Source organism: Exophiala mesophila (genome assembly GCF_000836275.1).
Source record: "Exophiala mesophila strain CBS 40295 unplaced genomic scaffold supercont1.8, whole genome shotgun sequence".
In the NCBI taxonomy this organism is placed as follows: Eukaryota; Fungi; Ascomycota; class Eurotiomycetes; order Chaetothyriales; family Herpotrichiellaceae; genus Exophiala; species Exophiala mesophila.
Genome location: NW_015622511.1, coordinates 44,665 through 57,515, shown reverse-complemented (window position 1 = coordinate 57,515; position 12,851 = coordinate 44,665). Strand labels below are relative to the sequence as shown.

The following is a 12,851-nucleotide window of genomic DNA, read 5'->3' as shown; positions in this document are numbered from 1 at the left end:
ATATACATGAACTGCCAAAAGTGGCGTAACTATGGCGCCCCAACCGAAATGGCGGAATAAATAGGCCGATAACATGCACGCGGGCTTTGTTGGATAGATACATATAACTCCCGTCTCCTCCCATTTACTTATTTGATAGCGTTTGTTGTTTTTCTACAGTCGTAGCACTCAAACTGAACAAGATAGAACGGTTGGACTCCGTCGAAAGAAGATGATCGGAACTTCACGACTCGAGTATCTCTGGGTGGTGACTTGGGTCGTTATCTTACACTCAATTGGTCCACTCTCCGCCATCTATTGTCTCACATCCAACTTCTTACCAGAACGGTTACGAGTCTGGAAATACCTGGAATACTGGGTGTTGGTAGAAACGCTGTTTTTCTTTCTCACCTACGGCTACCGTAAATATCAGCTGCAGCATCCCGCGTTACATCCAGAGCCTCTGGAGAAAGAGGAAAGACTTCGGCTCTTCCGCCGTTGTATTATAGGCTCTCCAGATCTCGCAACATTCTTTTCAAGATGGTTCTTAGGCACACCTATTATTGCTATCAAGAGAGAGAACATCAAAGAGTGGCTTTGTTGGGCATTCCTAAACACGGCAACAGCCAAACATACCCACGATGACGAGTTAGACACATATGTTGAGGAGCTGGAGGCGAGACGCGGAATGAGTTTCGAGCCTGGAAGAGCTGATGTCAAAAGTATAAGGCTGACGCTCGATAAGGTCAACGCGCTTCATCGAAGTCTGACTTGGTATCTGGTAATGCACTATTCTACAAAGAGCTGTGTAGAAAGAAATTCCAACTAAGCCCAAATTGCCTAGTGTATCTTTGTGGTCGACATCCTCACGCATACCTACATGTATAGTAACGGGTTTAATTTTTACCGGGGCTCGATTGGGAATTCCGTCAAGATTGTCCCTCCGCGACCGCAGGTCCTGATGGCGAACCATCGATCGCCAACCCAGGCTCTCAGTTACTGGCACCGTCCCCATACCTCACGAAAGGAATTACCGATAGTCTTTCTTCACGGCATCGGAGTTGGCCTATACCCATATATGCAACTCCTGAAAGAAGTAAATTTGGGCCGCCGGCGTGAGGATGGTATGATCGGGATACTCGCGATCGAGATTTTGCCCATATCGTCTCGACTCACCCCCCCGGTACTCCGAAAGGAAGGCATGTGTCGACATCTTCAATGTATTCTCGATCATCATGGGTTCGACACATTCATCCTAGTATCTCATTCGTCAGTAACCACTCACTCTCTATATTGAGAACGGTGACTCATATGACCTACAGATATGGCTCGGTGATCAGTACCCACCTACTCAAGACACCTGAGCTGACCAATCGAATTTTTTCAGTCATCCTTGTAGATCCCATATCAATACTATTGCATCAACCAGATGTGGTATACAACTTTGTGAGAAATGATCCCTCTATAAAGTCGACTGCAAGCACTGACATAATTTAGATGGTCCGAACACCTAAGTTCGCCAATGAATGGTTGCTATGGTACTTCGGCTCGAAAGACATGGGCGTGGCTTATACACTCTCTCGCACCTTCTTCTGGTCGCAGAATATCATATGGAAGGAGGACCTCCTCGTCCATCGTGCGACAGTATTTCTCTCCGGGAATGACTGCATTATCAACGCTCCACAAGTGCAGAGATACCTACAGGGCGTCGAAGAGCAGGGCCTGGGCAAAGATAAGGCAGGACATCCTGATGAGAGCGTACCGGCGTGTTGTGAGCGCGGCTGCGTGGAAGTGGTTTGGTGCGATAGTCTTGATCACGGACAGATCTTTGCCCTGGCTACCTGGAGAGAGCGATTGAAGCTTGAAATCATAAGAAAGGCACGATACGCAGTGGACCATGGCTCTTGCGTACCGGCCTGTGAGGTCTTGTCAGACTACGCTTTGTCGCGTTGATGGGTATCGGATCCGGCATTGTTTTGCGTTTTTAGCACGAGTTCTTTGGGTACGCGTGTTAACTGGATCTGGTTTTGTGTGCTGTGAGACTCGGGACAGTGCCTATCTTTGTATTTTTTCCTTCTTTCATAATATTACTAATGAGGAGGAGGTAAATTTTATGCTGCACATTAACAGATATAAGAGCCTCAAGAGGGTTTAAGGTTCAGTAAGAAGAGTGGAGTAGGAATAGATATGGCGTAAACATTTAATCGGATAAATGTCCCGTCTAGTCTGCGCACATGTCTCTTGGAATACTTAGTTGATTATGAAGGAAGGATCACTATCTAAGGTCGTGGTAACGATCGAACCCATAATTTCTTGGCCAGAGCTGTACTGTGCCCAACTGGGCCTACTTGGAGAGATCATGGTCCGATCATTCCCATATAGACCACCTCGTCCTTGCGGTGAAACTGTTCGAGAAATCCTAGAAAGCCAGCCAGCATGATTTGGCACAATAAGGACGCTTCGCGTGATTTTCATAGTAGAATTATGCTCAACGCCCCTCCGGTCACACAAAGACAGTACAAGAAGCAGATTTTTCAATATCTTCTCTCATGCTTTTGACTTTAGTAGAGCTATCATCGTCCCCATCGCCACTCCACATCGTAAGTAGAGCTACCAGTCTATGGTATCCATTTCTTCTGGCTATATCTCTCGGTGTCTCGCCAAAATTATTAATGGAGTGAATCTCAACGTCATATCGCCTCAAGAGGGCTTCTGATACCCTGTAGTGGTCGTTCGTCGTAGCCAAAGAGAGGGGAGTGTCGCCGTCAACATCTTTTGAATTAGCATCAAGGTCATCTCGATCCAACAGCATTTCAAAAATGTCCGTGGAAGGTATGTCCGTGGAAGGTAGCCCACGCCAGGGGAGTTTGACCGTCAATGTCTTGAGAGTTTATGTCAGTGTCGCTCCGCTCGATAAGCAGTTGCACAGCGTCTCTGTGTCCGTGTTCGGCGGCTAGGGAGAGCGCAGTCTGGCCATAGCAGTTAGTGAATGATAAGTTGGAGCGACGCAGACCAAGCAGAAGCGCCATCAGGTTCGTGTCTCCATTAGCAGTTGCCCATAATACAAGTCTTTTCCCACAGGCACCTTTAGCATCTTTGCTACATCTCGAGCTCGCGTCCGGCAATTCCCAGTCTTCTCGCCTAGCGATACCCGAGGCTTTCGAAGCATGTGAACCGTGATAGGTTCTGCGAACTGTTTTCACCGCTGACTTTTGTTGTAATATTTTCGATGAGAGCAAGTCATGATTTAAATTCAAAGAATTTCTTTGTTTTGTTGGGCGGGAGATGTGATCTGAAGACTGAACGAACCTTCTCGAGCTTGGTTGCCAGACTGTTAAGATCCGGTTGAACACACAGTGAGAAATTAGAGCTCCAGTCAGCCTGCATTTAAAATGGGATGCCACCGACAATTCAGAGACAATTTGAACTGCTTGGTGAATGGTTTAGTCCAAGGAGCGGTTTTAGATGTTTCCTAAAGCAATGATTGGCGGAAGGTATGCCCGGTTTCCCTGCAGGTTTAGTGTCAGCATTACAAGCCACCAATCACCAATTGGTCTGTGTCATTTAAAGAGAGCAATGCCGGTAGGCGATCAAAACTAAACTTATTTCCGACCATGGTCGCTCTGGTATCGAGATCACCGCGTGCGGCGAAGGGGACGATGTCAAGAGTGTTTTCTCGGGAGAATATTAGAAGTGCTTCGCGACGAAGTTGTTGACAGGTGGAGAGGATAGGAAGTGCTAAACTGTAGTTTCTTAATCTTCGAGGTCGGTAGCTTTTGCTAAGAGCAAAGTCGTCGAGTGGTCGAGGTAAAGACCGCCAGATACCTCAAGATCTCAACCCGGACTTCAGTCGACAGGTCGAGCAGCGAGATGCCCCTCGCTGGGGGGCCGAACGGCTGCTTGAGGTCATTGCACCTCACCGAATGTGTGGCCTTTTGTGATGAAGCTTGCAGTGTGTTCAAATACGGATGCCTATATCGGCTCAAGCCAGCTACTTTGTCGATTCGGGTCTGAGCTTCATCAGTAGACTTACCTTTACCTCAAAAGACTGTTAGAAAGGAGGAGAGAAGAGCGAGGAAACGAGTCATTGGTTTGTTGCGTTGACTTTTTGGTAAAATGCGACTTTCTAGGAAATGCGCGATCAAAATGCCCATGCAATTACTGTGACTGCACAAGAGACCGAGGACGGTTTATATGGCAACTACGCCAATAGCAGCACAGGCCATACCGGGGGGTTTTTTGGCCCGATTTTCGTCACTTTTCCGGCGCCTAGGCATGTGAAGAATTATGAATTTCTGCAGCGCAATAGCTCTGGAAGTAATGAGCTGCACAGCATAGGATCGTCAGCTCCAACCTCTTTGCTTATTCTCTTGCCACATGTTACAATCTTAGCAAGAGTGAAGCTTCATACTAAGCACAAGTAAGCGGAAGTAAAGAAATATGTACTAGGTGTCATTGGCGCCTTGACCTACGTAGTGAGACTGCTTTGGGTTACAAGCCGCCAATCGGCCAGGGCTAGTCAAGATAAACCAGAGTTGGATCCAGCTTCTCAACCTCCATTTCCCCTCCCGGTCTAGTGGAACCCACCCTTTGTTGAGCTCTCGGAGTTGGTGGGCCCAGTCTCAAGATTGGCTCTGCAGCGCGTCCACTTGCGATTGTCTCTTCACCTATAAATCTCCCGAAGACTTCGTAAATGCTACACTGTACATGGCCTATACTGTGGGAATGGCGCTCATACAGGACGATCGCCAACGACCACTTGGGACAGTATGACACGCACGGGAAGGCTCCCTCCTGAATTCAGTACCCTCTTCGATTGAACGATCGCATAATGATGTTTTGGTCTCAGAATCACTGTGTTGGCGATGGAGAGTACTCGAGATTGCCGTGATGGCCAGATGATCACCCATTACCACTGCGAAGGCAGAACAGATGAAATGTTAAAAAAATAAGTCAGTACTCCTTATGTAGAGCGGCGAAAAGTCTCCTAGGTCTTAGAAATAGCATGCTAGGTGCAGACGCACAGGAGCATGAACCCCAGGGTTGTGTCTAGAGGGCGAATCATCAAGAGAACTTCAACTCGAGATGGCAGCTCCAGGCATTCTCCTCGACCGAGTACGAAGCCTTATTAGCCGAAGAAATATTCCTCGAATGAGCGCGCGTTAATTGGCTCTGCGCAGTCGTGGGAAAGTCGGCATTCTAAACTGCTCAATGGAGTCAAACAGCTCGAGTTCATCGGTTTATTTGATATCAACGGGTAAGCTCTTCCACACTAACAAAGGATTGGATACCAAAACTTATCAATCCGGTGCCCAACTCGACGCCATCAGCGCGACAGGATCTCCTTTCTACCATTCTTTGCGAGACTTCCGAGTAAGCGACGCAGAGGCAGGTAGAGGTGCCGGAATGAATGATTCTACAGTCATTCCTCATGCGAAATCTTGTCCGAACCTTACCCACGTCTGACTTGACGGTGAGTGTAAAGATATGTCACATTTAGTCAGACGTTTTGAAGAAAGAGAAATTGCCCCGGAGAGCGCTACAGGCGAATGGATCTTGAAAAGAAAAGGCAATACTCCTCCGGTTTGCACTTTAGGTGCTCACACCGGTTTAGTGAGTCTCCTTCGTAGCCAATTACAAGATGATACCAGTGAAAGACCTGCTTTGAACACTTCCGACTTCCGCCTTCCTCTTGGGTGGACTTAACCATCATCCGAAAGAGATTATCTTTTGATGGTATCAACCAATCAACCAAAAGAAACATATCCCATCACCAACGCATCCTATAGATCAACCTGCGCTACCGTCTCCCGCCCCAGGCAGTCTTGGCTTTATCACCGCGGACATCTTCTGCAGTGGCAGCGAACGTAGAAGATTCTGCAATCTGTGCGCTTCAACTGCGTGTTGCCTAATGATTTCGTCCTTTCGTAGTAATTCTGCTCGCAGCCACAATCTCATATCAATCTCGGGTAAAGCGGCATCGGCCATGTCTCTCGTCATGTGCGTCTCAGACTCCAACAGATGAGGGTCGTCCATCGTTAAGATTCGTCGGCGCTTACCCTGTGGTTCTGTCTTTTCTAACACCATCGTTGTCGAGAGGGTTAGATGAGATGAGTCTCGAGTCAGGTCGTGCTCCGACAATTCCTCTAGATGTCGCCGCCGCTTATGTTCTTCGAGGTTCTCTTTCCTCGTGAAGGCGAACCCTGAGCTCCTACTACAATTAGGAAAGGGACAGAAGAGAGGCTGCTTAGTTGATAAGTGTATCTTGTGCACCTCTCGTTGGTGCCTGAGGAGGCCACCGAGTAGGTAAATCCAGGGTTGTGTTCACATCCCGTTTCGCGACATTTGTACGGGCGCTCATGTCTGTTCATGTGCTTATTCCACTCACAGACTCTTCTGGAGGTCTGGTTCTTTCCGGTGCAGTCAACATGGTCGCAATATATCTCGTTATGTGTATTGCGAGAAGGAGACCGAGCTCGCGGCACGGCATTTTGCACTTTACTGAGTTTGTTGTTTAGAGCCGGGACGTTACCGTCCGTCATGATAACGTGTGATATTCTTGATTCCCGCGAAAGTATGAGTTGATACGCAGTAAATTTTGCTAGGTAGCGGATATAGATATTGTTTCTTCAACTATCGCAACGGCGTTTCTTCTTGAGACGAATGTCTCCAATCTTCTTTATGCCCAAAGAACACGATTGAGACCATGTCAAGGGACAATCGGGCTCAAATAGAAAAGCAAAGACAGTAGTCCCTTTGCTATAATGTTATCCAGCCGCTAGCAAGGCCATGTTCTAGACCTTTTCAGGCTGTGCATCCCGGCTAATAGCGACCGACAGAATTCGTCACACCTGAAAGGCATCACCCTAGGCGTCCCGGGTTACGGTTGAACTGCAACAAATACGCCTAGATGAATTACAGCTTTGCCTAAGCACGACGTGTTACTGCCAATTTCTGACTCAACCAGTGAATTCAAGATCAGAATGGTAGTGGCTAGGCACCCATCAGGGTTTATGGAAAGAACCCGGAACTCATTTAGAAAATCTTCTTTAGCGATCATGCCTAAAAAGCGACGGAAAGATTGGCAACCAACCAAGAGTCATAAACCCTGCTCCTCCCTACGTCAACACCGGTTTCTTTTTCCGGTAATTTCAGGGTCAATCAGCTTTCCCACATTAGCTCATACCCGACCTTCACTTTTCCCGTTAGGTAAAATAACTTGCCCCCCAGAAGGGTTCCTTTAGTATAGTGCCTCAAGGTTGGCAATTTGTAGTCTGTTTTATTCGTAAAGTATCGAATTGGCAAAACGATTTGTTATTCTTGCCGCGGTGTCATTATGCCGTTATTTTGGTCTAATTGCTCAAGCTCTACTCTTTAATGTAGGCTATCTCATACCTTATTTAGCTCCCTTCTTAGTGCATGTTGTAGATGAGCCATTACAACAAGATCGAAATACCTTGCCTGTGCCACGAATGGTGGCCCGTAGTGTGAATTTACCCTGTGTGAAACCACCTTTCAGATAGTCTGACTGCTACTTTCTCGCAGCAATGATGTTGGTTTCAGTGTCTACTATTTCTACGATACGGGCAATCGCCTTGAGGTGCTCTCTTATGGAGTCAACTACGATATAAAATTGAGAATTGGAACGGTTATCTTATGGGTTAAGGACCCAACAGCTAGGCTTTTATAATTGTATTATGTCCCCCGCGACCAATCATACTTGGTGCACTCTCACAAGAAGTAACATTGGTGGAGAATTAAGTACAAGAAAGAAACATGTGTGTGTAATTGTTTTCTCCTGACTACATCAGCTTAAAGTCAGATGCACCATATTCAACTTTAGTGATCAGCCAGAGGACGCAGTGAAGAAGATTTCGTCAGGTCAAGTGCCACGAGTTTGCGTGGAGCATCGGCGTCGCTCTTCAAATTACTATCACTAGATACTGGTGAAGAGAGATGTGCGATATTCTCGGCCTTTGGGTGTTCCTTGCCCGTCTTTTGGTGACCGGTAAAGGAGTCGTCAGTAGCTTTTGATACTGCAAAATCTCCAGAGTCGAAGAATTTTCGTTCCTGAAAAATTAGACTTAAAGACTCAGAGACTAAGGAGTCAGACTCACTTTCACTCGAAGAAGGTTGTCCTTGATTGGTAAACTCCCATACCGTGCAAGAGCGTGCTGCTCAGGGTCAGTAAGATGCTATATTGGTGAACTTGATATTTGAAGCCCACAAGGCGGCCTAAACCTACCGTATTTGATGGTTCCTTGAGATTTAGTTGGCTCATTGTGTTTTGGAATAAGTTGAGGCTCTTAAGAAAATCAGAACGGAGTCCCTGTCGTGAGGCTAGCAATAATCAAACTCACTTGCTGTGGATCACCATCAGACGATCCAGGCTCTTGGATGGATCCAGGCAGATCCTCCGTCATCGTGCAGCCACAATCATCCTTTAGCTCCAGTCTTTACCCCCAGTCTTCTCCAATCCTCAGTTGGTCAAGGTTTATTTTTTCATGCCTCTCAACCACAACCAAGTGCCGTCTTTTATCTCCTGCTGCGCTAAGGCCAGACTTGACCTCACAGTTCAACGTATTTCTGTGACATGCCTACTCCCTCGCCCCATCATCGGCACCAAATATCGCTAGAGGGTGCATTTGATCTTTTATTACCGTATACTGAGCTGAGCTCTAAGGAGCGACAACACTCAAGTCGTACTTTCACTACCGTTATCGAAGCGTGCGAATCTCTACAAGATCACAAGCCGTACAAGAATATCACCCTCGTCCGACCAACTTACGAACATACGCGCTCCGAAGTGTCAAGAGATAACTTTCTACGTTTTTGCTTCGAACACACCTAGATTACGGTCAATGCCCCTCAGAGTGAATCGATCTCTAAAATCCACCATGCGAATACCGACCATGGCCCCCGATTGACCTCATTTACTAAGACGCTCCATATAAGGTTATATAAATAGTTTTAATTATCGAGATTTATTAGTCATCTATATAGTGAGAGCCTCGACGAGGAAAACTCCCTAACCTTCGCCTACCGCCGTTTCCGATCTCCACAGCCTATAATCTTTTTCTAGGACTACCCTAAAGGCTAGCAACTTTAAGAAGAGACTATCTTATACGTGATCGTCACCGTTATATCATATCACGCTTATTCGACCGTGATAAAGTAATAAGGCGGGTTTCCTAGGATAGCACTCAGAGGGCATAGGATAATAATAGATTTCCACTCAGTAACGAATCCAATATTTTTGTAACATTAGAGGTGGCATATATTATCCCTCATCCACTAATGACACTCTCGAGTGGGGACCATAAGTTAGAAATGTTACGGAGCTGACCTGTTCGCGGCCCGGTATGATACACCTAACGACCAATCGCTTATGCATCACAGGACAGGAAGGTAACCCGATGACTTGGCATAGATGCTAGGGAAACCATGAAGGAGGTATGTCACGTGATATGGATCTCCTGGCCCAGAAGGATCTCATGGGATCTTGGTGAGATCCGTGGGATCCTCGAGAGCAGTGAGATCCGAGGGAACATTTCATTACTATATAGTTAGGGCTCGGCCCGCACCATAGGACTACTCTCTGTAGTCAACTTCGTTATTCCTAGCGCACCCTAGGACTTGAACCAAGTATATTCCCTACACTTACCACTCCATTGAACCTCGTGAACGCCTTCGACAAGACCAAACCCTTTGGACACGTGATTGACGTACGTTGAGAACGGTTCATTACAAGAAAGTTTCGTGTTTTCTACTTAAAGTTGTCTTATAGCCTCTTAATATCTGGGTCTTACTTTAATGATCTATTCCTTATTTAACCATCTATAATAGGACGTATCTAAAAGAACCGCCCCTACAATTCTAAACATATTCGATGACGGTGTAGTACGCCTCATCGAAGCCAATAACATCGATCGAACCCGTAATACGATTACTTTAATAATGGAATTCCACTAATTATTTGGTCGTTTCGAAGTCTATTTCGAACCCTAGGGGAATTAATTATATACATACCGAATTAATTCAGTACGAGAGGACTTCATGCGCTATCCAATCCTCCCTATAGAGAGCCGTGCTCTCTTTCTAACTGAAACAAGAACGATTGACCCCCCTTCTCCACGATTACTCGCTATCCACGCCGCCATTACCCATATCCTCTACTTGAGTGCCGCAGGTTGTCATATCGACCGCATCCTTCATGACCTTGATCGTGGGGATATAGTGGTAGACGGATCTATATATTTGGGATATCTCACGACGCTCAGAGTGGGGGGTTGGTGGGATGGACGGATTGGCGCTCATTGAAGGTGGCTTAATCATCTTATCACCCATCAGAACCAACCTGGCCCTGATCTTTCTCCGAGCTGGACATGTGGATACCTTCCTCCATCTTCCATTGTTTTAGCTCAAGAACCACATTCATTTTCCCATTGGCGATGATCGTTCGGTATGTGAGGATTTCCTCCTCCTCAGCGTCCTTCCTGTTCTTATATAGCTGAGTGCAGAGTTTGTCTGCTTCGTCAAAATGCGTTGCCCCTATAGGAGGAATGTCGGCGAGCACAGCCAGCATAAGATGACATGTAATTTAATAAAAGAGATGCATGCCTTGCTCTTGGAGCATATCGTTGCATAGCTTACGAGCGCGACGCTTATCGTCATCTTCAACAAACGCATATGCCTAGAATATTAATCAGTCTACCACACAAGCAGCATTCTGGTTTGAGTACCTTCTCGAAGGTAGAGGCCCATTTTTACTTTCCTTGACTGATACTCATCGTCTAGTGAGTGCAATACTGGAAATCCTGTCACCCACCGATGAGTATTTAGTTGGAGTCTGATAAGGTTATCTACCTCCCATAAGGTGCATCAGATCTTACAGGTAGATCTCTAGGCGGAAGTAGGATCAGAAAACGGGTTAACAAAGAAAGTGAGCTACATCGGTGATACTGCACAGTATTGGTTTTGTATAGTACACCACGATCTCGATTTTTGTATTATTAGTAAACAGTCTTTATAACTATCTTTCGAACCTCACGTAACTGAGGGATGTAAACCGCCGTTAACCATTAGTCAATACATTAGGAGAAACTATAACATTTCGGGCTAGATCAAGGCCACTTATTATTTAGCTATTGGAGAAAGAATGTTATAGTGTGTCTTAATGGGGAGGCCAGTTTCGGGACCGACATTGACGACTGGAAAACAACTGAGCTGCGTTAGCAAAACTAGAGGGTACGCCTGAACGAAATTTATACGATACACTCTAAGGAAAAGAGCACGAAAGCCCATCAGACGCGTCTCGGGGGGTCCCAGAACCTGACGCGTTTGACGCGCCTTAGCGTCGGCTACGCCCGATTGGACAATGCCAACCACACGCAGAACACCAGCAGCTCCAGCGACACCACGACGAGCTCCCTCGGGAAGAGTCAGGAAACCCAGCGCAAAAGCATCCCAACTGATCGCTGAGAATGACTCGGACCCGGAGACGATTTCGGTGATTGCAGACGTTAATGAGACCTGGTCTCCCCAACGCAGAGGTCTGCAGGAAGCCAGGGGAACCACTCTAGAAGAGCTTGTGAATGTCATTTCGGACTTGAAGGAAACCATCGCAAGTCAGAATAACACCCTCCGCGACATACAGGAGGAGTTGGAAGAGTTGAAAAACCAAAATGGCGAACTCCAGGGCACGGTTCGATCTCTCGAATCCAAACTCGAACGGGCCACTTCCTCCCTCACTCCACCACGCTCCTGGGCGTCAGTGGTGAACGGCGACAGTGCAACTCAAGCCCACACAGGACCCACCGCGCTGACCAACTACCCCCAAACGACAAAAGAACCTCAATGCCTGCGCATCAGCACCAAGGCCAACCGAACCGAGGACGAAGTGAACGGAGAAACCCTGACTAGAAACCTCCCCATCGGAAGAGCCATTGGCCTCATCAGACAAGCCTTTCTCAAGACAGACAAGACAAAAGACGTCGGAGTGGTAGGAGTAAACACAACTCGCACGGGATATGTGGTGCGCTGCAAGGATGAACAATCAGCAGCGACGGCAAAAGCACACACAGAATGGCTGCAGGAACTCGGCAACAATACCAAACTGGTCAAACCACGATACCCAGTGGTTGTACATCGGTCTCCTACAGAAGGCATTACGCTACCAGATAACGAACACGGATTCATTCGCCAACTCATGGAGGAAAACGAGATGCAGGCCAGGAGCGCCCACATCGACGAAGCCACATGGCTCATTGCAAAGGGCAAGTCCCTCGGCTACCATGCGACTCTCGGAATATGGTTTGACACCAAAGCTGCGGCACAAGAAGCTATTACACATGGACTAGTTTATGGTCAACGACACATGGGGGTGGCGGCCTATGACCCTGAAAGGAAGAAGTGTTACAACTGCCACGAACCAGGACACTTCCAGTGGGACTGTCCAAAGTCTAGAGGATGTCACGCTTGCAATTGCGATCATGAGCGACGAGACTGCCCGCCCGATGAAGGAGGCAGGGACAGCAACCGCCAGGTACCGGAACACACCAGAATCAGCGAAGAGAATGGGCTTACCCAAGCAAATCGTTCCCAATGAATCAGAACAGTTTGAAAATACTGCAGTTGAACATCATGAAGTCGCGCGCCGGTATGGAGGCGCTCGTCAACGACCAAGCAACACAGGACCTCGACGTGCTGCTAATACAAGAGCCCTCCATCACTTCGTACCAGACGTATGTGAACCACCGCCTCTGGTACACATATCAACCAATACATCAGGACGACAATTTCCGGAAACGTAGCCTCATCTACGTCAACAAAAGAATCTCTACCTCGGCACACCGCCAAATCGCGTGTAATCA

At 47.2% G+C, this 12,851-nt stretch overlaps 3 protein-coding genes across 3 annotated transcripts; 2 read left to right on the top strand and 1 right to left on the bottom strand.

Annotated features, from left to right (window-relative positions):
* Positions 1-114: 114 nt before the first annotated feature.
* On the top strand, positions 115-2,406 carry PV10_09161 (uncharacterized protein). The gene is made up of 4 exons (XM_016374274.1): positions 115-760; positions 824-1,248; positions 1,302-1,425; positions 1,477-2,406. Exons 1-4 carry the CDS (start codon positions 212-214, stop codon positions 1,930-1,932), a joined length of 1,554 nt encoding a protein of 517 aa, XP_016219545.1. The 5' UTR covers positions 115-211; the 3' UTR covers positions 1,933-2,406.
* A 7,912-nt stretch (positions 2,407-10,318) lies between these two features.
* Positions 10,319-10,564, bottom strand: PV10_09160 (uncharacterized protein; the record flags this gene model as incomplete). The annotated part of the gene is made up of 1 exon (XM_016374273.1): positions 10,319-10,564. One exon carries the CDS (start codon positions 10,562-10,564, stop codon positions 10,319-10,321), a length of 246 nt encoding a protein of 81 aa, XP_016219544.1.
* A 792-nt stretch (positions 10,565-11,356) lies between these two features.
* PV10_09159 (uncharacterized protein) lies at positions 11,357-12,586 on the top strand (the record flags this gene model as incomplete). Its single annotated transcript, XM_016374272.1, has 1 exon — positions 11,357-12,586. One exon carries the CDS (start codon positions 11,357-11,359, stop codon positions 12,584-12,586), a length of 1,230 nt encoding a protein of 409 aa, XP_016219543.1.
* Positions 12,587-12,851: the final 265 nt, after the last annotated feature.

What these genes read in the sequence shown, in the direction of transcription:
- PV10_09161 (XM_016374274.1), top strand. Translation starts at nt 212, where the DNA reads ATGATCGGAACTTCACGACTCGAGTATCTCTGGGTGGTGACTTGGGTC. An exon ending in TTCATCCTAGTATCTCATTC is followed by an intron (nt 1,249 to 1,301) that starts GTCAGTAACCAC and finishes TATGACCTACAG; the next exon opens with ATATGGCTCGGTGATCAGTA. An exon ending in CAGATGTGGTATACAACTTT is followed by an intron (nt 1,426 to 1,476) that starts GTGAGAAATGAT and finishes GACATAATTTAG; the next exon opens with ATGGTCCGAACACCTAAGTT.